General features: G+C 47.8%; 2 protein-coding genes across 2 annotated transcripts; both read left to right on the forward strand.

The window, feature by feature from the left end:
* Positions 1-17,394: 17,394 nt before the first annotated feature.
* Positions 17,395-22,111, forward strand: LOC123122161 (PTI1-like tyrosine-protein kinase 3). Its single transcript, XM_044542300.1, has 8 exons — positions 17,395-17,568; positions 18,830-18,965; positions 19,640-19,875; positions 20,014-20,140; positions 20,268-20,541; positions 20,884-21,016; positions 21,384-21,470; positions 21,591-22,111. Exons 2-8 carry the CDS (start codon positions 18,878-18,880, stop codon positions 21,738-21,740), a joined length of 1,095 nt encoding a protein of 364 aa, XP_044398235.1. The 5' UTR covers positions 17,395-17,568; positions 18,830-18,877; the 3' UTR covers positions 21,741-22,111.
* A 294-nt stretch (positions 22,112-22,405) lies between these two features.
* On the forward strand, positions 22,406-25,673 carry LOC123122160 (U11/U12 small nuclear ribonucleoprotein 35 kDa protein). The gene is made up of 8 exons (XM_044542299.1): positions 22,406-22,720; positions 22,849-22,946; positions 23,055-23,106; positions 23,498-23,568; positions 23,663-23,753; positions 23,836-23,911; positions 24,034-24,112; positions 24,634-25,673. Exons 1-8 carry the CDS (start codon positions 22,573-22,575, stop codon positions 25,276-25,278), a joined length of 1,260 nt encoding a protein of 419 aa, XP_044398234.1. The 5' UTR covers positions 22,406-22,572; the 3' UTR covers positions 25,279-25,673.
* Positions 25,674-26,357: the final 684 nt, after the last annotated feature.

Consider the following 26,357-nt stretch of genomic DNA (forward strand, 5'->3'; position numbering starts at 1 on the left):
ATTCTTTTTTCACTGCATAGGTCCTGAAAGACATCCTAAACTTCTTCATGCTTGGCCACAACTTTCCCACCTCAATAACTGGGTTCTCTTTGTCATACAAACAAACCAACTCATTATCATCTGCATTATCCACATCATCTGCAGCCTCTCTCATCAGCTCTTCTTCATCCTCATTTGCATTTCTAGGGCATGTGTTACCATCAGCAGGCAAAGAACTGTCATCCTTCTCCTTATCTTTGTCATCAACTTGAATGCCAAACATTTCGGCCATATCAATGTCAGATATTGGTGTAATGACCAAATCTGTTTTTTCATTCAACTCTACTACATTCCAGTCAACAACAATCTTCCTAGCACCATGGGTTCCCTCCTCTACATCTGCATCAATCCATGTATCTTCAGCTACTACAGTCGGTTCAGTCAACAATGCCAACATCTTTTTTTATGAAACCCACTCATTATCTTCCACCTGTGCAGCCATCTTTGATGGCACATAACCAACTCTGGAATGAGTTTGCAGATCAATTAGCTCAGCATAAAATGTTACTTGTTTGCTTGCCCACCTTTCTTGCTGATCAATTTCAGCAACCATGGATTCTCCATCTTCAATTCTCACATATTCACCATTATAGTTATCGAAACGTTGCAGAGATACCTCTTGTTCTGGACCCCAAACAATACTCTCCCCAATTCTCTCCACCAAATTGCCCACGGCCTTCTCCTTCATGCTCTCCAATTCCTGGGGATCAACATCTGCAAATTCGACATCCAACCTCACGGTGGTATCTCTATCAATGTCTTGGACACTGCCATCACTGAGCTTGGCTTTACAGGGAAAAAATTCCACTATAATTGCGAATGTGGTGGCAGAACCTGAACCTCCCCTGTTTTGTCAATGGCAGGCAGCGGCAGCAGTGTAAGCGACAGTCACTACCAAATCAAGTTCGATAACAGCTAAAATAGAAAAGAGGGCGGCATTACCGATTTGAAGCACTGTCTCCTCGCTCCATCTCATTCAGCCCCCGCGCTCCTATCCAATCGAGATTCTAAAACGCCAAGAAACAGGGGCAGCATGAGGCCACAGATTTATCCAAAATTCTAGGGAATGGGACTAGAGTTTGGAAAATACTCACTCGCAATAGCCGCTGCCGTGAAAGGCGCTCCACCACCGGGCAGGCCGCGGAGAAGAAACGGCCCCCGGATCCAATCAAGATTCTAAATCGCCAAGAAACGGGCACAGAGGGGCGGCATGAGGCCACAGATCCCCCAAAATTCTGGGAAGTGGGACTAGGGTTTCGGGCTCACTCGCAATAGCTCTGCCGCTACCGAGAAATGCGCTCCACCACCGCGGAGAAGAAACCGCTGCCGGAGAAGATGCTTACGGCAGCGCCGCTCGCTCAGTCCAGCACGGGCACGGTCACACAGTCACCGGTCGAGTCGTGGACGGTTGACTCTTGACTACGTGGCTCTAGGTGGACCCCACCAGTCAGAGCACATAACCCCTGGTGTCCTAACCAAACCTCAGCCTAACTAACAGCCAACTAGCCGCATAAACGGGTTGTCTTGCTTGAGCTATTTCTGCGCTGGGAGACGTCGCATGAGAACCATTACAACCAACGACGTCGCATGAGAGACAATTCACACCAACGACGTCGCATGGGAGCTATTTGCCCACCTCCCGGAGTGGATCCTTGTGGAAGAGATCTTCATCCGTTTGCCGCCCAGGGACATCGTCCGCTGCCGAGCCGTCCGCAGGTGGTGGCGAAGTGCCACCTCCACCGACAAGTTCATGCTGGACCACCGCCGCCGCCAGCCCTTCCTGCCGATCCTCAGCCACGTTGTTGAACCGCAGAAAACCAGCCTCATGTTATCCTTGGACGCCGATGCAGTCCAGCAACGGCTCTGCCCGGTCATCCGGACCTTATACTCCGGTATACTCGAGGCTACGTGTGATGGCCTCCTCATCGTCTCCCACGGAGCCACGGCGCATGAGTTCTTCATCTGCAACCCGGTCACCCGCAAGTGTGCTCCCCTACGGACGCCTCAGAACTTACTGAGCTATTACTACCAGATTGTCGGGTTCTATCGGCACCAACCATCCGGACAGTACCGAGTGCTTTGGGTCTCTTGTCCGACATATAACACAGAGCATTAGAAGTACTTGTGGCATTTTTTAGTCGATGAAATGGTTAGTCTGGATCCTCCCTTCCAAGTTTAATACTGTACTAGTTTGATTCCTTGCTCAGTGGTCAGTGCACAATTCTTTTCTAAGCACCTGGCATGGTTGTTCCTGGTTCCTCTTTGCCTGGATAAATATTTTCAGTTTACATGGTGACAATTTAACTAGTCAATGTTGTTTTTAAATCTGAACTCTCATATCATGTTAAAAGTCTAGCAATTTCAATTGTTGCTTGTGTGGGTTGAAATCTCTAAAAAAACAAATATTTAGGAACGGAGGGAGTAGAATAGAATTCGGCCTAGCCTTCATGTGGATTAACTCATAGCATGCCTGTTAGATTCAGCAATTCAGTGATGTTTCTTTGGGTATTGAATCCGGCTCCACGTATACATATCTCACTGCATAATAGAAATATAGATCAATGATCTAAACTTTGACATCATGATTATATATGAGGCCTCAGGTTATTACAATGGTTAACCTCGTTGCCTTCCATCATCTGAGATAAGACCTCTGTTGACGTTGATGTGAACTGTCTGTAGAATTCTGTACTCTCGAATCGCTTCTATCCACATGATTTGCCAAAGCACATTTTTCTTGGCCATTACACTGGCAGCTTGACTTGAACAACTCTCCTGAAAATATGCAAGTTGGGTTACATTTAGATTTTGCCATTTCCTTCTCTTTTTTTTCCTGTATTCAAAAGGACTGAACATCATCGTGTATCATGTTTTTTCCATGGGAGATGTTCAAGTGAAGCTGTTGTTGGCTGATACAAACAACAGCTAACAAAATCACTGAATGATTCCTAGAGCATAATTTTTTTTCCCACTTCATCAGTAGCTAGATTTGTCAAAAAAAACTATAAAAAATTGCGGGTCTAGATTTGTCAGATTGAAACAGTTAACTGTACGTTAGAAATGTCGTGTAAAATGCAAAAAAAAAGTGTGGGTGATTGTGGTTGCCGCAGTTTTATCTTTTCTGGGATTATTAACTTGCTTGATGAACCATTTGAGTCGACTCTTATGGATCTTTCTTTCCCCCCAATAGTAATGCAAAAAAGCATAACTCCTGCTGATCCAGTGTGAAAAAAAAGGGAGTTCACGAAGCTAATTAACTACTCCCTCTGTTTTAAATATTTATCTTTTTAGAGATTTCAAATGGACTATCACATACAGATGTATATAGACATATTTTAGAGTGTAGATTCACTCATTTTGCTATAGTCACTTGTTAAAATCTCTAGAAAGACAAATACTCCCTACGTTCCTAAATATAAGAGACCTTTTACGGTACATCAATTTAATTAGGGCCGTTTATTTCTATGGTTCGATGGTTCAGATTAGGCAATACTACATCAAATTTTCAGTAGTATATTGAGTAATTAGGGGCGTTTTGGGTAGTTCACTGTTAACCAATCCCGTAGGCAGATTCCCTTCAGAATCAAGCGGACGGCAGAGCTGGAATTTCACGGAGTCGTTAGCGTTCATTTGGTCCGTCCTGCTCCGTCCCCATCGTGAGCGGCTACCGCCGGCCATCGCCAGCCCACCGTGTGCCATCGCCCACGTCCAGCCCGCCCCGCGCCGGCCCACCGCCCCACGACTGCACGGACGCCACCTCGAGCCCCGTACCAACCTCCGCCTCTCTCCCCCTCTGCTCTCTTCTTCGCTACCTCCCCTTTCCTCTGTTATCTGCAAGCGCATGCTGCGGCCGGCCTGCTGCTCGGCGTGCGGGCGGCGTACCTGGCGTGCGTAGTCCTCTCTGTGGATGTGCTTGTCCGCCGTGCTGCGTGTGCTCTGTGTGTGATGCCCGTTCGTGTGTGGCGCTGTTATGTGATATGTGCTTGTGTCTGCTATACTGCTGCTAGTGCTATGACATGTGCTATATGTGCCTTTGTGTAAAAACTTAGATTAGTGGGCGCCGGTGTACGTACTTGCGACGGAGAGAGGGCAAGAGAGGAAGCGATCTCAGGGCACCGGCCGAAGTACGTGCAGACTGGGAGAGGGCCACCGGGTGGGGCGGGGCGGCTGCGTCGTCGCTGGGACGCATCACGCATGGGAGGAAGATCTTGAGGGGCGGCGGACGGAGGCTGTTCGATGCAGAGCGGCTGGTTACTACTCCCAAACTCTAATAGTTAAATTACTGAAATATCCTGGATCAAAAAATTGAGGAATTGATATTGGCCATTGGATCAATTATATACTACACACTTTTTCCGGTAGTATGATGTACCGTAAAAACTCTCAAATATAAGTCTTTCTAGAGATTCCACTACGAATTACATAAGGATGTATATAGACACATTCTAGAGTGTAGATTCACTCATTTTGCTCCATATATAGTTTATATTGAAATCTCTAAAAAGACTTACATTTAGGAACGAAGTGAGTATTTAGGAACGGAGGGAGTACTAATTATTATGTGTACTAAGTCATGATCTGATTTTCTTAGGTTCGGTTCTCCTTGTACTTGTAACATTTTGGATTTTTTTTTCGAAACGGAGGCAAAAGTTTTGCCTCATCGATTAATTAAGAAGAAGAGAATTGCTCAGTTAATTTACGGAAAACCGGGCGAAAACCAATACAAATGGAGCATGGACTAACTCCTCACATGGCAAGAAACCCCACAACAGCACATGCGGTCCCTCCCAGACTCTCTGAATACACAACATCCACAAACCCCGACATTGCTACTACACCAAGAGACCCCCGACAAGAACAGCTCGACACAAGACATCAGGCACCTCCCAACCCTCAACGACAACCCAATCAAAGCGGACAGGCCGAGAGATCGAATGTCATCCATCAAGCAGCGAGAGACGCATTGCCCATGGCGCCACTCTTTCCTTTGCCCACCTTCTTTTGTTTGCCCCTTATTGGTGTCCCCGTCAAGAGGCAAGCAATCGACCTACCCAAACTAGGTCTAGCAACCTCCAAACTGGCGAGTAAGTCACAAAGTTCCTTCGCAAAGAGAGCATAGCTCAATGGTCATGTCACTCACAGGCATCACTTGTTCCATGGTCGCAAACGAGGGAACATCAGCAACATCCAAAACTCCGTGCTCTATGACACCAAGGGGTAGACTGGTTGACGCCTGACACCCAATGGACTTAGGAGATCGAGAGATTGAAACATCCAAATCACCACACCCCAATGGACTTAGGAGATCGAGAGATTGAAACATCCAAATCACCACACTCCTCAACATCAAGTATCTGGCTAGACTCCAGGGGTGATGCTGGCGATAAAGCCACAATTGAGATCTCAGGAGGGTCTACTTTCGGTTGTTCGACGGACAGAGGCAGAACCAAGCCCCCCCCCCCCCCAGCTCCCGAAGCTCAGGCATGATCTGCAGCACCGGAGTCACAACCACATCATTGCCTAGACCCTCATAGGCCGACAGCGGCGAGCTGGCTCTAGCACGAGGGGAGAAACAACCATGAAGCTCATCTCCCCTCTCAACCTCGAAGCTGCCATCAAGCACAACCAAAGGGCGCAACACATGAGCACTCCGCAACACAAGCGGCGCCAAGGAGAGCCCTCCTAGTGCAGCCTCAACTCGCTCCATGAAGCTCTCCATCTGCAACATCCAACCTTGCATGGAGAGGCTGGACCGTCTCCTCAAGCCGGAAGGAAGCCATATCAAAGAGCTCAGAGCGCAACATCTCGGCCTGCATCTTCAAGGTAGGCCGCACTGGGATATCCGCCAAGGCCACAGAGCCAGCAGGAGCAGTAACGATCGATGCCCAAGAATTACGACCAAACGTCTTCGAGAGGGGCGCGACATCTTTCTGGACCTTGCGACGAACTGAAGCTTGTTGGTATCCGACAGGGAGGCGGGGCAATGGCGACAAAGTAGGGCTTCCCAAAAAGCTGAGGGGACGCCAGGCATTGCGGCACCCACGCGCTCGATGACCATTCTCAAGGCATGGAGAACACCTAAAAGGATCTCGACACTCTGCTGCATGGTGTCCAGGATAGAGGCATCTGCAACATCTACCATGAAGCCAAGCGGGGATACAACGGGGAGCCAGTGCAGGGGCCTAGTGACACCGGGCATTGCACGTTGCGTCGCCGCATCACCTTTTGCCAACCACCGCATGAATCCGCATCACACGCCATGCCCGGCCGAGCTGCCGGAACTGAGGATTTGGTAGCCGCCGCCGGCGGCGGTGGGGCCAGCGCATCGTCATCCTCGTAATCTTCATCGTCGGTAAGGGTGCTCCACGAAACATGCCGCGCCTTGTTCAGACCCGGCTCAGCACCGAGAGGAGTTGGGGATGGCCCCACTTCTACAGGAGTCAGGGACGGTGCGGAGGTGCCAGCCGGAGTCGTGGACGATGCGGTGTTGCCAGCCGGAGTCATGGACGACGCTTCAGCAACAGCAGCCGGGGGTGGCGGCGGGGCTTCGACAGGAGTCGAGGACACCGTACCAGCGTCGGCAGGAGTTGGGGACGACTTGCCCACAATAGAAGTCGGGACTGACAGCGTGGTGCTGCTAGGAGCAGAGTCAGCGGAGGCAGGGGATCCAAGCCCTCCAACCACCAGGCCAGGAGCACGATCTGGAGCAGCACGTGCCGCGTCCAGGGCAGAAAACGCGACGACACCGGTTGGAGGATTCCGGGGGCGAGGCAGGGAGCGCATGCCCGACTGCGCCGTCGGAGGTGCTGCCACATCTGACCTCGGCGGGAGTCTAGCACGGGACAGACGGCCGCCAGCTGCCGGGGCGGCCATGCGGGAGGCAAGAGCAGCCGCGGCCAGTGCGGCGGCAGCAGCTGAGGCTTCCTACGGAGTCGGAGATGACGATGCGGACGCGAGGGCCTTGAGCAGCGCCTCGAGAGCCTGAAGGGGAGAGGGAGTGCAGCTGAGAGACCACGCGGAGAGCAGCACGGATCTGGTCTCGGCGGCTGAAATGACGGCCGGAGGAGGGAGATCAACCTGGCGCCGCCGGCCGCGGGCGCGGTGTCGCGGGAGCCATGGACGTTCCCTCCTCGCCCTTCGCCTACTAGAATTGTACATCTTGGGTTACTAGATGACACCCCGCGCGTTGCTGCGGGACTTTGTTGTCGTGAAGATGATAACGATTAGAATTACTTTTATGATAAATTTTATTTACACAATGAATTTTGTTTTATAACATGCATATCAGCACAATGATTTGAACAATTGAAAAGAAAGATATTGGAACACCCAAGAGCTGGAATAGCTCCTTTCTTCCTGTATGCCTTGACCTTCATGGTCTCTTCTGAACATAGCCAAATGCCATATAAAATGAGTAACGTCAAAATCTAAATGCCTCATATGGTAACACTTGGTACAAAAGAATAATTGGTAAGTATTGGAATTACTTTTATGATAAATTTTATTTTCATTCAATGAATTTTGTTTTATAACATGCATATCAGCATGATGATTTGAACAATTGAAAAGAAAAGATATTGGAACACCCAAGAGCTAGAATAGCTCCTGCCTTCCTGGATGTCTTGACCTTCATGGTCTCTTCTAAACATAGCCAAATGCCATATAAAATTAGTAGCGTCAAAATCTAAATGGCTCATACAGTAACACTTGGTACAAAAGAATAATCCAGAATAGTGACCCATTGCATTGTTGTAATTTATAAGGCGTGCAACTACAAAAAATCCAGAGAATCTTAGGGATCATAATCACATCATATACAACATGGTTTTTGATTTCCTTTTGAGTAGTACCAAAATCGACCACCGTTACCACTGATCAATTGTACTTTACGATCATACAGCCACATCTTTTGTGAACACTACTAGAAAAAGGCTTATCTCCAATATCTCTACTAGTGGCACCATGATGGTGGTGATATAGCAGTGGCGCACCAGAATCAGGTGCGCCATTGTTATGTTTTACTAATAACGCACCACATGAACAGTGCGCCATTGCTATTATTTTGGGCATACCTAGGTGTGGTGCGTCATTGCTATGTCTGGTGAGGGTGTGCCTGCGTGTGTGTGTGAGGTTACTAATGGCGCACCCTCCCTGGTGCGCCATTGCTAGCAATGGCACACCAGGGAGGGTGCGCCATATATTAACGTCTCACACACACAAACACCCCCCCCCCCCCCCCCCCGCCTTTTAGGTTTTTTTAAAAAAATTAAAAGAAAATGATAAAAGATTCAAAAAAAATTAAAAATAGATGCCCATGTGTTATGTGTTCTAGTTGTTAGGAAAATTAACAAACATGAATTTTGAATTTTTTGCAAAAGGCCGCCGTGTTTCGGTAAAATGGCCGTAACTTTTGCATACGACCTCCGATGAAAAAGTTTTTTATATGAAAATCATCTACTCGAAAAGTTATATCCGAATTCAACGGGCTACACCCGTTATTGATTTTCTAGAATCCTCAAAAACCAAACAGAAAAAAGTTACGATGCTTTTAAGATCTGTAGGCATGGTGCGCCACTGCAATGGCGCACTAGTGCATGGTGCGCCACTGCTATTTTCCCGCCTTCAAAATTTAAAAAAATACAAAAATAAATAACAAGTTAGCAATGGCGCACCTTATGAATAATGCGCCACTACTATTTTCCAGCCTTCACAATTCAAAAAAATCGAAAAAAAAATAGCAATGGCGCATCAGTGCATGGTGCGCCACTGCTAAGTTGGGACAGAAGTTTAAAAGGGCCGGCCAGGCACTTACCCCTTCATTCTTCTCCTCCTCTCCTCCACTCCATCTCCTCCACTCCATCTCCTCCTCTCCGGCGACCTCCTCCTCCTCACGGTGCTCCTCCTCCGGTGACCTCCTCCTCACTGTGCTCCTCCTCCGGCGACCTCCTCCTCCCTCCTCTCCTCCTCACGGTGCTCTTCCTCCGGCGACCTCCTCCTTCCTCCTCTCCTCCTCACGGTGCTCCTCCTTCCTCTCCTGCTCACGGTCCTCCTCCTCCTCCCTCCTCAACTCCTCCGGCGACCTCTTCCTCCCTCCTCTCCTCCTCACGGTGCTCCTCCTTCCTCTCCTGCTCACGGTCCTCCTCCTCCTCTCCTGATCCTCACGGTCTCTCCTCCCTCCTCCCCTCCTCACGGTCTCTCCTCCCTCCTCCTCTACTTCCGGCCACATGTGGAGCTCCCCCGGCACAAAGAACGTACCAGATCCAGGTCGAGAACGAAATTTGAAAAAAATTCAAGCAAAAAAACAAGCCAAAAAAATGAGCCAGATCTAGATCCAGATCCAAATTCAAAATTCAAAAATCGCAATGGCGCACGGTGGGGGTTAGACGGTGCGCCACTACTATTTTCCCGCCTTCAAAATTAAAAAAAAATCAAAAATAATTAAAAAAAAAGTTACCAGTGGCACACCTGTAGCAATAGTAATGGCGCACTACAAGGTGCGCCACTGTTACCTGCAATACTAATGGCGCATCAGAGATGCGCCATTAGTATTTGTTACTAGTGGCGTGGTAATAGTGGCGCACCTATAGTGCGCCATTAATGGCAAAAATAGGTGTGCCACTAACAGTCCTTTTTCTAGTAGTGGAATCCACATACCCTGACATATGTATAGTCCAATCAATCAAAGTGTAAGGTCCAAAAGACTAAACAAATCAAATTTTATCCTGTATTCAAACTGATGTAGCTAGCTGAGGAAGACGCAACTGGGCCAAATAGAATAGGCAATACAGTGGATATAATCTGTTGAAAAGAGGAGCTCACCTGTCTGCCCATGCTTGGCGTTCACGCGGAAGACGTTGGGGTAGAGGCGGCAGTGTAGGCTGGTGAGTAGGAGAAGAGCCGGACGACTCCACGCACGCCGGCCTCTATTGCGACGTACAACGCGGACTCCTCGGCTCCCATCAATACGACAGCAAGCCATGCACTGGATTTGGAAGCCTTAGCGTCGGATGCCTCATCGTCTAGACGTCGACCATGATGCGATGCACTGTGTCGCTTGGCGACGACACGGAAGGCATCCCAATCAAGACATTAGTGGATGGTGTGATGAGAACGTAGAAGAGGGTGGACGACTCCGAGTGTGCTGGCCCCCGCTGCGATGTACAACACAGACTCCCGGCGTCCATGAATTCAACACGGTAACAAGCAACGTTCTGGAATCGGACGCCTCGACGTTGCCCAGGATGGGGCGGCGTCATTGGGTTGGACGGAGGCAAGTGACGCGGTGTGGCCAGACGCTGAGTATCATGCGACGAACCGTGTCAGCGTCCTGAGATCGCCTGCTGGGAGATCGACCAGATATCCACTGGCGATCAGGCGAGTGAGCGGCTGCTCTGTGGTCTTGTCGATCGCCAGTGCTACTGATCGATGCGGGTGGATTCGGCAGCTGAAACTTGCTTTATATTGGAGAATACGACTCATTGAGGAAGGGGCAGAACCGTAGAAGACGAATGTAACCAGGAAATTCAACCGGCAAAGGTGATGTGAGGCAATTATGAAGAAGATAGAGAGGCCAGAGGGAGAGGTAATCGTCAGTTCCTCGGCCAAACTAAATACCCGGCTGGATTATGGAGAAGTTAGAGAGGCCGGAGGGAGGGGTAGTCGTCAATGCTTCCGCCCAGCTAAATACCCGGTTGGAGGGGCAATTAATAGTCTAATACCCGGTGGAATGATGCATGTCTCATGACTGGGTGGGTGCAGAACTGTTGACGTGTCTGCTGATGTGTATAGCCTGCATGTAAAGAGAAATGATATAGTTGGGAGGTGGCACATTGCTGATGTGAACAGTGTGTATGGTGAAAAAATAGGAAGTAGTGGGAAGCAACTTCTTAAGAATGGTAGATTGGTGTATACCTTGAGTAGACTCTGCTCTCTCTCTATGTAAGCAGTATGGTTTAGTTCCAATTCTGCTGGATGGATGGATGCTAACTGATTATTATGATCAACTGAATAGACTCGGTTTGTTTGCTTCATTTGCTGGTAGTATAAACAATCTAATTCATGTAGTGTTCTTCATTTCGCTCTCTTTGGCCTACAGGTGCACTATGCCGACTGTAATAAGTACAGGGAAAATTGGGGCGAATGGTGATTTCCTGAAACAGGAGGGAAGGAGAGCTGAAACTAGGTGATCACCACATGACTGGAGCAGCCTGTCTAATAGAGACAGTGCCATACTCGCACAGAATTACAAACTGGATAAAAACCACAATAAAGACACTTCAAATTTTATAGACATAAAGTTGCTCATACCTTTCTAGAAAAAACAAGTTTTCAAGTTTTAGTTTAAGTTGAACTTCTTAATGTCTAACCAAGTTTATTAAAAAGCTACAAATATATTGTTTGAGGAAAAAGTATCATTATCTACAATACAATATAAAAAATAATAAATTGACAAAAAGCTCGATAGGCCAAGCAGGAGGTAGAGCACGGTCCTGATGAAGAGGCCGTACATGGCCCTCTTCATGGTCTTCCTCTCGAGGGGGAGACTTGAGGGGCGGATCCTATTCCGTGATTTCTAAAAAAAATGGTTTTCCAAGAAGGTTTGTTTTCCTAGACTGGGTTTGTTTTTCTGCTGGTTTTCATTCGGTTTTTCCTAGGTTTATTCTTTTCCTTTCTCGTTTTTATTTTCCCCTTTCCCTATTTTAAAATTCATGAACATTTTTTGAACTTTGGAAAATCTGGGATTTTTTTGTGCGGGTGGGAATATATTTTTTTTCAAATTCATGAACGTTTTTTTAAACCATACTTTTTGAAATTTACGAACATTCTTCATACTAATGAATATTCTTTTATATCCAGGAATTATTTCCAAAATTGTGAACATTTTTTAAAATTTAGAACACTTTTTGAAGTACTAAAATATTTTTCAAAATTATAAATATTTTTTTGAAATCTAGGAACATTTGCAAATTCAAAATTTTGGAAACCTAGGAACTTTGTCAAATTAATATTTTTGAAATCTAGTCATGCACTTGCGGTTATGGTATATCCCAAGAACGATGCCAAATGTTTTTCCTTCCTCTTATTGGTATTTGTTTTGTTGCCGTTTTTTCGGTTTTCATTTTTCCTCGTTTTTTTGGGTTTTCATAAAAAAAGTTCATCCAAACCTATTAACATGAGACCTAGTTTCGAAGATCTCGACACGAGAAATCAGACGGGGAAAATAGTTAGGGATTTGGACGCACGGTTCAAGATAAATATTTTAAATACAAATCTACGAAAAAAAGAAAAAAACTCACAGGTTAAGATATGTGGCACACTGTGCCACTTGTCAGCCCTGAGATGATGGGGAGTGACCTTTTGCAAGGGGTAACCCTTAACTAGTGATTTCGCATTCCTTCGGACGCTAACAGCGTGCTAACACAAAATATTGTAAGTCCCCCTGACCCTTAGCGGCTAGGAAAAACTCTTTCCTCCAGGCTTCGACGGTGAGCCCATGGATTCACCTTCTCTCTGCCCGCCACTCCGGTGTTCGGTTGCGGGGAGGGGAATCCCGGTGCCTTTGCTCAGGTTAGTAGTTCATGTTATGGTTTTTTTAGTACTTGCAGATGCGGGCGGGCGGATGGCGGCGCTTCTTCTTCGAGTTTGTCTTTCGGGCTCCGGTCCTTCTTGAGTTCGTCCATTTTTTCGACGAGGTTTCGGTGTATATTCCTGCCATCTCCTTTGGGCAGTGAGGTTAGGGTTTCTTGTCGTGTGGCGAGATTTGGTGTCAGCTACTTCAGATCTATTCAAGGGTTCAATGGCAACTATTGCGGCTCCAGGGCACTGGTCCTTAAGGGCATGTGCACGAAGACTTCCCAGCTGTCATCTAAAATGTCAAGTCAGCTTCGGTAGAGGAGCGACGACAGGGGCGCGGCGGCGCTTGTTCTGACGGCGGTAGTGGTTGCACGGCGGTCTCGAAATCTGGATGTAATCTTTATTATGTTTGAGGTGCTTTGTACGAACAATATGTTTTATTAACACAATACAAAATCCCAGATGTAGACGCACATACATTCACCCTTATGAACGCACGCATACACACCCAACGCCTATGAGCACCTTTGAGAGACTGAGCCGACACATCATCTTGAGATTGACAAAGTCGCCACAGACGTCTTCATGGTCGACGGGAACGTCTCCTCTCACTAAATGTACATGATTGAAAAGGTCTGAAATAAATCCAGAAAGACACGAGCAACGGTGTCGAGCCTAGGTTTTGAACACCGATGGGTTTGAATACCGGCGTCCTTCTAACCATTCAATCGCAGAGTGGTTTGAAAGAAAAAAAACAGCGTGCTAACACACTTCCTAGCGGCAAATTTGACAATTTTGACCTCTGGACAAAATCAATTCACAGAATGAACTGCCCGTAAAACTATTTCACTCCCCTGACCCTTTTGTGTAGCGCCCGCCACGCCGACGCCACACCCTACGGTGCAGCGCCTAGCTCGGGGACGTTGCACGCCAGTCCACCGTGACAGCACCTGGGCCCGCACCCAGCAGTGCAGCGCCTATGAGATAGGCGTCACACATGTAATGTGCAGCGCCTATGAGCTAGGCGTCACACATGTAATGTGCAGCGCCTACGTGCTAGGCGCCACACATTTAAAGTGCAGCGCCTAGCGCGTGCGCGCTGCACTGGGACTTATCCAGCCACTTGGCTGCCCCCCCTCCCCCACTCCCCCCACACCACACACTCTCCCACTCTCTCCCCGAGCTTTGCCCCCTCTCCCACTCTCCCCCCTCTCAAATCCTCTCCCAAATCTTGCAAATTTGAAGAATTTGTCCGTGGATTTCGAAGTCAAACCCTCCCTCAAGGTAATCTTCTCCGATCCCCTTGTTTTGATCCAAGTAACGTAGCAACACATGTTAAGTGCTAGTTTGAAAGAGATGTGAACCTTAATGAATGCTCGAAGTGCACCTTCCCCATCGCTTTTGCCAGCCGGGGTTGTTTCCAGAATAGTCTCGGTCTCATCAGCTGCTTTCTTGATCTGGGCACGCTATGAACAGAAACGGTATCAAAGTGTTAGGCAAGCGAAGATGTGAATAGTGCGAATGGAAAAGCAAAAAGGGCAAATACCACAAAGTTCATCATTGGAGCTGAAGGGATCACTGAGTTGCCTTTCCTGACTAATGCGTTGTACTGGTGCTGGGCTACCTCATCAAACAAGGTGGGTTCTTCCAAAATTTCCTCAGCATACGCCGGCTTGCATACCTCCACACGGGTACTTGCAAGAAACCATGTGAGATAGTTGTTGAACGCGACCGGGCAGTGCTCACGAAGTTGGGCTCGTTTTCCAGCCCTAACTTGCTCCACACAAAGCGCGAACTGCACAACATACTTCCTGTGATGCTTGGCCCAATCCTTGATCTTCTGCTGCTTTTCCCTATCCAACCTGCAAGTTACAAACAGAATATTAGCATCATCAAAACCGCCGAGAAGCTGCTAAGTGCTCAAGGTTAATTATATCTTACGCGTGTAGCAACTTGTCCGTGTCCTCCCACTCCGGCGGGTGTGGCTGGAACAAACCAAACTGGCGGACACCCGATGTGGCAGGTGAAGCTCAACCGCCCAGTTGCATATCAGTGGGCACCGCATATGCCAGAGATCCCTATCCCTAGTGCACATCGGATTCAACCTGAACTCCATAGGGTTACCAAAACTCTCTCCTTGTCCATACGGCTCCCATTCCACCTGCAAAATGGGATAGAATGCAAAATTGATATCGAGTTACGATACAAGCATGATAATCACTTATGCAATGTCGATTCACCTGCTCAGGCGTGATCGCGTCCAGCTCGCTCTTGTACAGCTTGTACATGGCCGAGGGATCATCCGTCGTCTCATTTAACACATCCCACTTGTGAGCCCAAGTGGGGAGCCGTAGTGGGTCGTCTTTGTTGTCCCAATCCTCGTACTTCACGGTCTTCGGTCGTCCAACCGGCAAACGCTCCCAGCTTCATATGGAAAGTGCGAGCAGACAACCACCAATACCACCAGATTGCCTACAACAGGCTTCGTCCAACTGCACATAAAAGAGAAAATGGTTGAATTAACAGCAAGAGCGCATTGATAATGTATCAATAAAGTGAAAAGGAAACAACTTCATACCTGTCGATACAAGTAAGCCAGTGTCGCCGAACCCCAACTCCATTTGCTATCGAATACGGTCAACGCCTTCAGCCACATCCATGGAGCATTCTTGCCTGTGCCATCAGCAAACATAGTCCTGGATATCACGTACCACATGTAGACACGAGCATATGTCTTGACCGTGTCCTCATTAGCATCCTCGGGGCAAGTACTAAAGTGCGATGTAATCCACGTGAAAGGAGCACCGGCTGCGACTCTTTCCTTCTTCTTGTCTTCTGCTTCTGATTCCCGAGGCTCCGGAGGAACCATGCCGATAAGGGCATGCATCTGCGCGCGCCACCCATCAGAATCGGTGTTCATACATAAAGGATTCCCATCGATAGGAAGACCGGTGATCATAGCAATATCCTGGAGCGTCACGGTCATCTCCCCGGTCCGAAGATGGAAAGTGTGTGTCTCCGGCCTCCAATGATCAATAAGCGCGGTGAGTGCTGCAGCATTGTTGGGTGGCGTCGACCGGCTGACCAACTGAATGAAAGGGAGAAGTCCTGTCTCCCTTACATACGGCGTGTACCGCTCATCATAGCGCATCCATCCAAGGGTGACCCCGTAAGACCGAAGCTTCAGAGGTGCAAGCTCCTATAAACAAACCAATCATAAAATTACATATGGGGCATTTGTGTTCGAAATAAATACGAAATTCATAACACCGGCCACTTTCATTATTACCCGCTGCTCCACCGACATAGCGTACGACCGATGTTGTTTGTCCCGGTGATCATCGAGAAACCAAACCATCCTAACAATCTCAACAAAGCATTCTTGTCAACACGATTATATTTTCAATTCAAAAAAACTAAAGTACGCCTACTAGATGCAATATTCAAAGCATATGTATCCAAAGCATTCTTCTCAATACGAGTATAATTTCAGTACAAATAAACTAAACTAGGCCTACTTCATACAAATAACTTTTCCATAGAAATAACATGTCAATCTATGTATCCAACCATATCTTTTCAATAAAATAAACTAAACTAGGGTTCCACAAATCAAACAAACAAGGGCTGTAATACATGCAAAATTCTAATACATGCAAGATTCAAATCTAATCAAATCAAACAAGGATTCCCCAAATCTTTAAAATACCATATTTTCTATGGATAGAAAGAAGGGGATCGAAGGAGAGTACCTTCTAGGATGGATTGGTGAAGAAATGCACGGACCAAATCATCGGATCTGAAGGATTTGGGAGAGGGGATTGAGAGGGGGAGAGGAGGAAGCCGCCGGCGCGCCTGTTCTGTAACTCCTCCTGGAATGAATGGGTGGGGTGGGGGGAGGGGGAGCGGGCGGCTGGCATCTAAATCACAGTGCAGTGTGTGGCGCCTAGCTCATAGGCGCTCCACTGATGCGGGGCCCAGGGCTGCCACGGTGGACTGAAGTGTAACGCCCCAGAGGTAGGCGCTGCACCGTAGGGTGTGACGCCGGCGTGGCGGGCGCTACACAAAAAGGTGAGGGGAATGAAATAGTTTCACGGGCAGTTCATTCTGTGACTTGATTTCGTCCCGAGATCAAAATTATCAAATTTGGCCTTCCTGGCCATCCCAGCTCCTCGAAAAGTACACCGCTGACCCAAGAACACAATCTTATCAACCGGAGCCGGAGACGCTATCCTGCCCGAGAGTCAGTCGCCAAACCAAAAGCCCCCGCCAACTCCCACGCGTCCAAATCAGCCAGCGCGACGGGCGAACGCGTAGCACACCACGCCCGGGTCCGGGTCTAGGCCGCTAAGGACACGCACGGATGCTTGTGGTTGCGGCAACGGGCAAGCAACGCATCTTCCGCGGCCGCCTCATAAAAAAACCAACCAAACCGAACCGAAAGTGCAACAGGAAAGGGGCGCGGCGGCGCGGCACACGGTGCGGATACTACGGTGGTGGTGGTGGTGGGGTGGCGGCGGGTGCGCGGGTTGGTGGAGGCGGTTTTGCGTCGGGTAAACGCGGGCGCGCACGGCACGGCACGGCAGGACCAGCTAGCTAGCTAGCCTGCCTGGGAACAGCAGCGGCCCCGCGGCCCCGCTGTCGCGCGACGACGGCTGTCGCCTCGTCGTCTCCTCCTCCTCTCCTGCCTGCTACGCCACGCCAACGACACTCGGCTCGGAATCGGAATTAAACCCCTCCCCACCCCCACCACCACCACGAATAGTTCCTAGTTCGTCTCTCTTCCTCCGCCCCCCCCCCCCCCCCCCAGCTGCCTCGCCTGCCAGCTCGTCGGCCGCCGCTCGCCCCCTCCTCCTCCTTGAGCCGCCGGAGCGCCGGAGGCCGAGCCCGGTCGCGGATCGGGGGCCCGACGCACGTCACCAGCCCAGCAGCCCTCTCGGGGTTGACCCCTCTCAGGTGACGCTCCTGCTCCTCCCCTCCCAGGCTATTCCCTTGAGATCGTCCTTCCTTCCGCGCGGCGAGTTTGTGGAGTGGGAGACCTGCCGTGCGCGCATGCTTCGCTAGATTATTTTTTCCGGTGCGGCGGCGCCGTGCCCGTGAGCCGTGAACCGGTGTGAGAATCGAGATGGTCGGTCGGGCCGCGTCCCCAGTAGAGGCGAGGTGGCGGGGGTTCTGGGGATTCCAGGGGCAGGAGGAGGCAGCGGATGGCGCTCGATTTTGGCCTGAATTTGGTGCGTGGGCGCGCCAAGTGGATTTTAGCCGTGCGGTGCGCATTGGGCGGGGTCAGCGTGGGATTGGGGGCTTGCGCGCGCGACTCAGCCTACCGCCTTCACCTGCTGCTGCTGCTGCTTGTCATGCTGGATTGGGGGGCGTCGTCATTTGCACCTAGTCGCTTTGGTGCCCAACTTGGTCTCTGGTTCAGGCCCGCGTTCACTTCAGACTTCCGGTCTGGGATTGTACAGTAGTAATTGAGGTTTCTGCACCACCGGCATCATCATCAGCTTATGGTAGAAACTGAAATGGCAACGCAGACAATGTGCACTCATACTTTTCGCATCAGCATAAGGTTGCGCATAAACTGAAACAAACAGAAATAGCACGAGATTGCCTTGCCTGCGGCGGTCTGTCTAGGCTGGCTTGCTCTGCTTTTTTTTTGCCATCTGGCTACCCTGTTTCTCTTGGCCTCCATTTTCTGCTTTCAGTTCAGACTTCCAGAGCTGGATACTAACTGAGGTTTCTGCAGCAAGCACTGTTTCACCATCAGCTTATGCTAGAAACTGAAACTGAAAATGACAACGCATGCAATGTGCACTCATGGTTTGGCTATCGACATGAGATTGCACATAGAATCAACAGTGAAACAAAAAAGAGCATGACCCATGTTGTTAGTGAGTTTAGGACATGGATATATAAAATCTTGCAGCTCACCACGTGTTCGTATCGAAAATCGTGGAAAGAACCAAAAGGCACAACACGGTGCTGAGTGTTTACTTGCGGTACTGATTGTCAAAACTTGATGCTAACCTCTTCTCCATTTCCCAGTCAGTGCATATGTAATCTTTGACCTATCATGAATTGCCTACAATTTATGTAGGAGTAATAGTTTTTGTCACTCGGATATTTTCATGCTGGCTATGAGTGTCCTGATTGAGATTGCTACTCTTGTAAGCATTTGTATTGATGCCAGAATGTTCTTGTATTTCCCCCTTTTTCTCAGGAACCAGAGGCAGATAGATAGGAAGAAGTAAAATAGAAGGAGGTCATTATGCGTCGGTGGTTTTGTTGCAGCCAGTTTCATGCTTCATATCGTGAACATGAACATGAATTTCCTTCCAGCCCGGATGAGAAAGAAGGTACCCCTCCTTTTTGTCTTCTGCTGTCTCGTAATTAATCAGCCTATATTCAAGCTTATTGATTGAGGCCTATGTTCGATACTCATAATACCCCCTGGAAATGGGTTTGAAACTCTTGTGCAAACTCAAGTTTTAGTTACTGGATTTGGATGTAGTTGTTTTGGGTTCTCCAGAATCATCTTGTTCGCTTTCAGTTTATTTAATATATCCATGATATCAGGATGTGCTTTGGAACATCACATAGTGTTTCCTCAACAATAAATTCTTCTAGTAACTTAACATCCATGTTGAAAAAAAATTGTAGTATCTCCACCCAGCATGTATTAACAATCTTTTGCTATTGAGTAACAGAACAAGTTAGCATGAGCACCAAAATGGATATACGATTTTAATGTTACAAGTGAGGGAAACATGGATAAGAAGGTGAAACCATGCTCTTTCACTTCAAGTTAGTGCATTTTCAGCATAGTCATTTGTCAACACCGTTTCAGATTATCTTACCTAGCAGCTGAACCCTACCTGTAATGTACGGGCTAGGTATTTATTTCATTATAAATGAATGTTTATGAGAAGGGATTGTGTTGTGCATCTGTTGCTTTCTAGTTATCCTCTGTTTTCCTGTCGTGCTTTTGTTATTGGGGCCTAAAGTTGTTTGTAAAACACATGGTTAACAGGAAATGGTTTTGATTCCAAAAGTGATCCAACAAAAACACCTCCTCCCATTGAAATACCTGAATTGTCACTTGATGAACTGAAAGAAAAGACCGACAACTTTGGGTCAAAAGCTTTGATCGGTGAAGGATCGTACGGGAGAGTGTATTATGCTATTCTAGACAGCGGGAAACATCTTGCTGTTAAAAAGCTTGATACCTCAGCAGACCCTGAGCCTGATAACGAATTTCTGACACAGGTACTGAGTAATAACCATCTTTTGCTAGTTATGCTAGCTTTATCTGCTATTACTTTTTTTTTGTGGGGTATCTGCTAGTACTTTTTGTATGAACTGCAATCCTCTATTCTTGAACTTATTTTCCTCTTTTGGTCGTAGCTCTCGATTGTGTCGAGATTAAAGCATGAAAATTTTGTGGAAATGCTTGGCTACTGTGTGGAAGGAAATCAACGTCTGGTGGCCTATGAATTTGCTACGATGGGTTCTCTACATGATATTTTGCATGGTACGCTTGCTATGTTATGCAATCTGTTAGCCTGTTTCTTCATGAGGTCCTCATGATCAAAACAGTTCATGTGGCATGGTGGTCTGATCTACTCTGACGTCTTTTCTGCTTGTTTACCATACAAAAGGAAGAAAAGGTGTCCCTGGTGCACAGCCTGGCCCAGCACTTGACTGGATGCAGCGAGTCAAAATTGCTATAGATGCTGCTAAAGGGCTAGCATATCTTCATGAGAAGGTTCAACCTTCGATAGTCCATCGGGACATACGGTCTAGCAATGTACTTCTATTTGAGGACTACAGAGCGAAAGTTGCAGATTTTAATCTTTCAAACCAGTCTCCTGATATGGCTGCTCGTTTGCATTCCACCCGTGTCCTTGGAACCTTCGGCTATCATGCTCCTGAGTAATTACTAAACTTGAATACATGCACATTATATATATATATATGCACTTTTTTGTTTCAAGATTTTGAGATATCCCCCCATAATTATTATAATAAGATACCTGTTTATTCCATTTCATGTTAGGCACCAATGATAGGATTGTAGCATTAGTCAGACGACCTTCATTATAGCTAAACAAGTCTGTCATTTCTAAAGCAAGATCTATAGTTGAATGAATAGCTGTAGTTCCACCAGTTCTTTAGTTTTTTATATGCAGATCTGCCACTGCACTACCTTTTGTTAATTATTACTGTATATTCCTTCTTGCTTTGTTTAAGAAGTGCCCTTCCTTGACAATGCAGGTATGCCATGACTGGCCAGCTAACTCAGAAAAGTGATGTATATAGCTTTGGAGTTGTTCTTTTAGAGCTTCTAACAGGAAGGAAACCAGTAGATCATACAATGCCTAGAGGCCAGCAGAGTCTGGTTACATGGGTACGTATTTTGTTCCTAACAATCTTAAAGTACTATATTTTGCCAACTAAAACTTAATGGTACAGAGAACTACTTAATTTATAATATTGTTCTACATAAAACAAGGAGAGCATGCATTAGTAACAAGAGTAGGGCATTAACACCGACATAGTCAACGGTTTGAACTTCAGAGAGTCTCATACTATACTGCAATATCATGTAAACAAGCATTGAAAATGCGCGGAATTTGATTCAAAATTTACTGTTCAGAGTGCTTACTATATTTAGCGCTGCTTTGTGTTCCTGTACTATCGTTTTACATAACAAACTATTCAAGTTGTCTGATGTGCATATTCTGATTGATTGCTACTACCTTCTGTGGACACAGGCGACACCTCGCTTGACTGAGGATACAGTGAAACAATGTATCGACCCAAGGTTGAAGGGCGAGTGTCCCCCAAAAGGCGTTGCCAAGGTCTGCCTCTCTTCTTCCCTCCCTTCTTTGTTGCGCACTCCCTCTCTTACACAGTCACTAGCTAAGAAACAGCTCGAAACATATTTGAACACTGAATGTTTCATCTTCCGTGGAATGCAGCTTGCGGCAGTGGCAGCCCTCTGCGTGCAGTACGAATCGGAGTTCAGACCCAGCATGAGCATCGTCGTCAAGGCGCTCTCGCCCCTTCTTCAGCAGAAACCTCAAGCTCCACCGGCCGCTGCTCCTAACACAACGACTTCAGATGCCTGACATGTCCAGTTCAACAAGGATGTATGTAAAAAAAAAAAGAGCGCTAGTAAGACGCATGTCCTGGCGTGTGCGTTGTTTTGTTTTTACCGAGAGTACCGCCGTCGCTTTGCTGAGTTGAAGAACGGGGCTGTGTGGTTCTGCCGAGTGATGTGCTCTTGTTGCATTCCGATCACCTTAATAAGCCGCGTTCTGGGTCGTATATATATGCTGTAACATGGGAACTTGGGAAGGTTGTGTAGTTGGTCCGTGGCTTGATGTTTCTGGGTTTGGCATTGTGATTTTGAGCTGACACCCATTGATTTGTATAATCTGCTGAACTCGAAGTTGGCGTGAGAAATGGCGACATTATTGTCCAATGTCCATTTTTGTTATCTGCTTGCCTGCTCCTAATTATGTGAGAATGGGTACTACTGCTTTTGGCCTCTCGGGTAGGCAATTTTCCGAAGAAATCGCCGAGAATTTTACGTTTTGTATCTATCTCGTGTAGATGGGTTGAATTCATCCGTGCGCCTGTGATGCGTTGTAATGCCGGTGTCTGCTGAGATGATAGTGCAATACTACATGCGTAAATTTAATTTGGCAGCTTGTACTCGCCAAAATAAGAAGTTCGTTTGGAGTTCGAACTGGTGGCCTACTGCCTACTTTAGTCCGGTTGCCACGTTGTGAACACCACGCCGCTACACCGACCGAGCCAACCTGCCGATCCGGTCCGGTCCGGTCCGGCCCATCTCTTCCCCTGGCCCTCCTCCTCAGCCGCGGCCAGCTCCCTCTCTCTCTCCCACCGGCGGCGCAGGTTGGTCGGCAGGTAGCGGCCGGCGGCGGCGGAGGCGAGATGAGGGTCGGCGTCGGCGGGAGCGCGGGCGTGGTGTTCTACGCGGACAAGTACCACCCGATCCAGGCGGGCAGCATCGACGGCACGGACGTCGCCCCCCACGACAACGCCGTCCTCCGCGCCCTCCTCTGCTCCACCGCCGGCCTCTGTGCGTCCTCCTCTCCGCTCCCCTCCCCCTCCTCTCCCCCCGTTCCGCTCTTCCCCCATTCGCGCATCAACGCTGCGCGGCTCACTCACTCTGTATCTGTTTCCCCCCCTGTCCCCCTCTTTCTCTAGATGATCCGTTCGGGGACCCCAAGGCCGCCGGCGACCCCTACTGCACGGTCTTCGTCGGGCACCTCTCCCGCCTCACCGACGACGACACGGTCCGGAAGGTGCGCGTCTCTCTCGTCTCGTTTGCTGCTGGTGTGTTGGGTTTGATGCTGTGACCTCCCTGTCTGATGGTCGGAGCTGTTGTTTCGTCTGTTCCCTGTGTCGAGCAGGCCATGGGCAGGTACGGGAAAGTGAAGAGCATGCGGCTGGTGCGGGATATTGGTGAGTTGAGCATTTTGTTCCACGATTTTTTTTTTCAGTGTTATAGTGAGAGCGAACCTTGCTTTTGCAGAGCATGTTACTGTTCCAGTGAAAAAATAGCATCAGTACACTTCATCCCGATTGAAATTGCAGCGAGCACATAGTTGAACAATTCGCTACTTTCTCATAGAATGAATGGGGTGTTTTATATTCTTAGTAATCTTAGAAATATAGCATGAGTTTTCAGTTTTTCAGATCAACTGCTAGCTAATGTCGCAGCGTTGTTTCGGCTGTTCTTGCCAGTAGACAGAAAACATCATTGCTTCATTGTGTGGCTTTAGTTTGTATTGATCGTACTATTTACTTGCCTTCTGCAACTCTAGTTTGTATTGATCATACTATTCATTTGCAGTTACTGGTGCTTCCCGCGGTTATGCGTTTGTAGAGTATGAAACAGACAAAGAGATGCACCGTGCCTATGAGGTATTGGCTGCATAATGTTTTCAAGTTCCTTTGCCTGTTTGTTTGCTACTACTGTATTCTAGGTATATGTGAAATCTAAAGGAAACTATTCCAGGATGCACACCATTCCATTATTGATGGCAGTGAAGTGATCGTAGACTACTATAGGCAGCAACTTATGCCTGGATGGATACCAAGGAGGCTAGGTATGTGACCCTGCTGAAATGTAATATAGAAGGCAGAATACTTGAGATGGTCTTCATGCTCCTTTGAATTGCCTTTTTATAGGAGGAGGACTTGGAGGAAAGAAGGAGTCTGGCCAGCTTCGATTTGGAGGTCGAGAGAGGCCATTTCGTGCTCCCTTGTATGAACCCAAGCATCTATTATATTTCAATATTTCTTGCTAGAAGAGCCGTGGCACTTTGGCGAATTGCACTTTGGAGTTTTAAGGCATGTAGTAACAATGTGCACTTCTATAAAATGCAGGCGGCCTATTCCTCATGATGAACTCAAAAAGCTCGGGATCCCACCGCCGCCTGAGGGGCGGTATATGACACGTTTTGAGGTATTTTTTATTTACTTTGCCACTCTTTACCTTGTACTGCCAAAGGGGGATGTTGTTTAAATATGCGAGGTATTACCACTAAAATGTTCTAAGATTAACCTTATTAGAAATGTGGACATGTCAATTTATTTAATCTTTAAATGGTAAAAGATGCAAAGAGCAAATTCATGATATTTCCAGAGAAAACATTTACGCATAAAAATTACAAAGAGAGAGTAAAACTGTTATTATCTTGAAAGATTAAGAAGAAAGGAGTAATACTTCTTGTATGTACTTTTAGCCCACATATTCACTCATTGTTGTCATTATTGAACCCGCATGAGGACATGGAGGAAAACTGGAAAGTTAACCATTGCATTTGTGTGTCCTCACAAAGCAGACTGGATTTTTATTCGTTCCGCTGTCCTATGATATGCCTTACATTTACATTCATGTGTGCTGTAGTTGGGGTATGGTTCAGTTATACCATGCCTGCTTACTGCGATGGAGTGAAATAACGCTGTCAATCCCCACCATCACAGGTTCCCCCACCACCTAGACGAAAAGGAGGCAATGTTGACAGGGAAGAGTCGCCACCTCCTAGGAGAATATCCAAGGACAGGGCTGATGGCACCTACAGAAGGCAGAGAAGTCCAACTGAAGACGAAGGCAGCCCGCGCAGGCGCAAAAGTAGCCATGACCACAGGGAAGATACGCAAAGGAGGATAAGGTCATCTAGGGAGGCAAGCACCTACAGCAGGCAGAGAAGCCCAACTGGAGACGGCGGCGACCATCACAAGCAAAAAAGCCACCGAGAGCAGGGCGATATCAGCAGCTATGATAGGCATGTAAGCCCAGCCGAAGACGACGGCGGTCATCACCGCAAGCGAAGAAGAAGCCGAGAGCCTGGGGATATCAGGAGGAGCCACAGTGGGCGGAGAAGCCCAACTGAAGACGACGCAGGTCGCCGCAAGCGAAGAAAAAGCCGAGAGCCTGGAGATAGCAGCAGACACAGCAGGCACAGAAGCCCAGCTGAAGACAACAACAGCGGTCATCGCAAGCAGAGGAGGAGCCGAGAGCCAGGAGAGGTGTCGCCTGGCACGGAGGATGGCAGTGTCAGAAGAGGAGGAACCTCCACCGAGGCCTGCCCCAGCCCGCGTCGACGATCTCATCGGGAGCAGAGGTAGCATCACGGCGGCAGCAGCCGTTCCCGCCACGGCGACCATGCTCGCTCCAGGAGATCCGAGAGCCGAGATTATAGCCAGTAAGATGTCTGCCATTTCCGTTCTGTGAAAAACTTGTGGATCCCTGGCCTACGTGCTGCTCGCTTGATTTGATGAGGTTTGTCGCCGTCATGTGTAGGCTCTGTTCCGTTGTTGGGTGTTTGTCTTGCCAGGCGACACCGCCCGCCGTATGTGTAGGATCCACAGTTGGTTCCTGAGCAGTTGGGATAGTTGTAATTCTAGCTCTGGTAATTCAGGTTGGATCCCTGGCTCTGGCTGTAAGTATAGCGTGCAATGCAATTTTATGAAACGATCTTGGTATAGACGTTGCTTGAATAGTTTTGATTTGATGACCCTGACTACAGTGTGGTACTAGCATTTGTTGCGATTAACAGATCTTGGTATCGATACATAGGCATCGTTTGAATAAAATTTATATCTCTGGACGATGCAAAAGGTCACACAAAGAACAATGCTGTCCAAACGCCAAGCTAAATCAGCACTTCAGTCCGGTCTCTAGCAGCGAACTTTCAGGCTGCTTACTCTCCGAAGGCAAAATCAAGGGATATGTGAAATTGAATGTTGAAGCCGCTTTCGACTCGGATTCTCTTCAAGGTGTAATTGGTGCAATACTGAGAGATGAGGCTGGTCATAATGGGCAAGAATATAAGCTAGTAACTTACACACTTCCCTAGACTATGTTACTACCTTCATAGTGGATAGAAACATCTATGTAGTGTCATGCAACGATGTATTTATTAGGTTATAGACTCATTGTTTCTTGGAGTGTGTGATGTTCCGGTAACTTAGGGGTGTTTGGTTCAGGGGCTTTTTAGTCCCAGAGACTAGAAAAAGTCCCTAAAAAGTCCCTAGGAACCAAACGGGAGGAACTTTTTTTACAAGGACTAGAAAAAGACTCTACTAGAAAGTCTTTTTTGATTAGTCCCTGGGACTAGAAAAAGTCCTAGGACTTCTGAACCAAACACCCCCTTAGCTAGTTACCACAAGCACCTCTCTCTTCATTAAATATGTGCCACATAAGC

The sequence above is a fragment of the Triticum aestivum genome, chromosome 5D, assembly GCF_018294505.1.
Source record: "Triticum aestivum cultivar Chinese Spring chromosome 5D, IWGSC CS RefSeq v2.1, whole genome shotgun sequence".
In the NCBI taxonomy this organism is placed as follows: Eukaryota; Viridiplantae; Streptophyta; class Magnoliopsida; order Poales; family Poaceae; genus Triticum; species Triticum aestivum.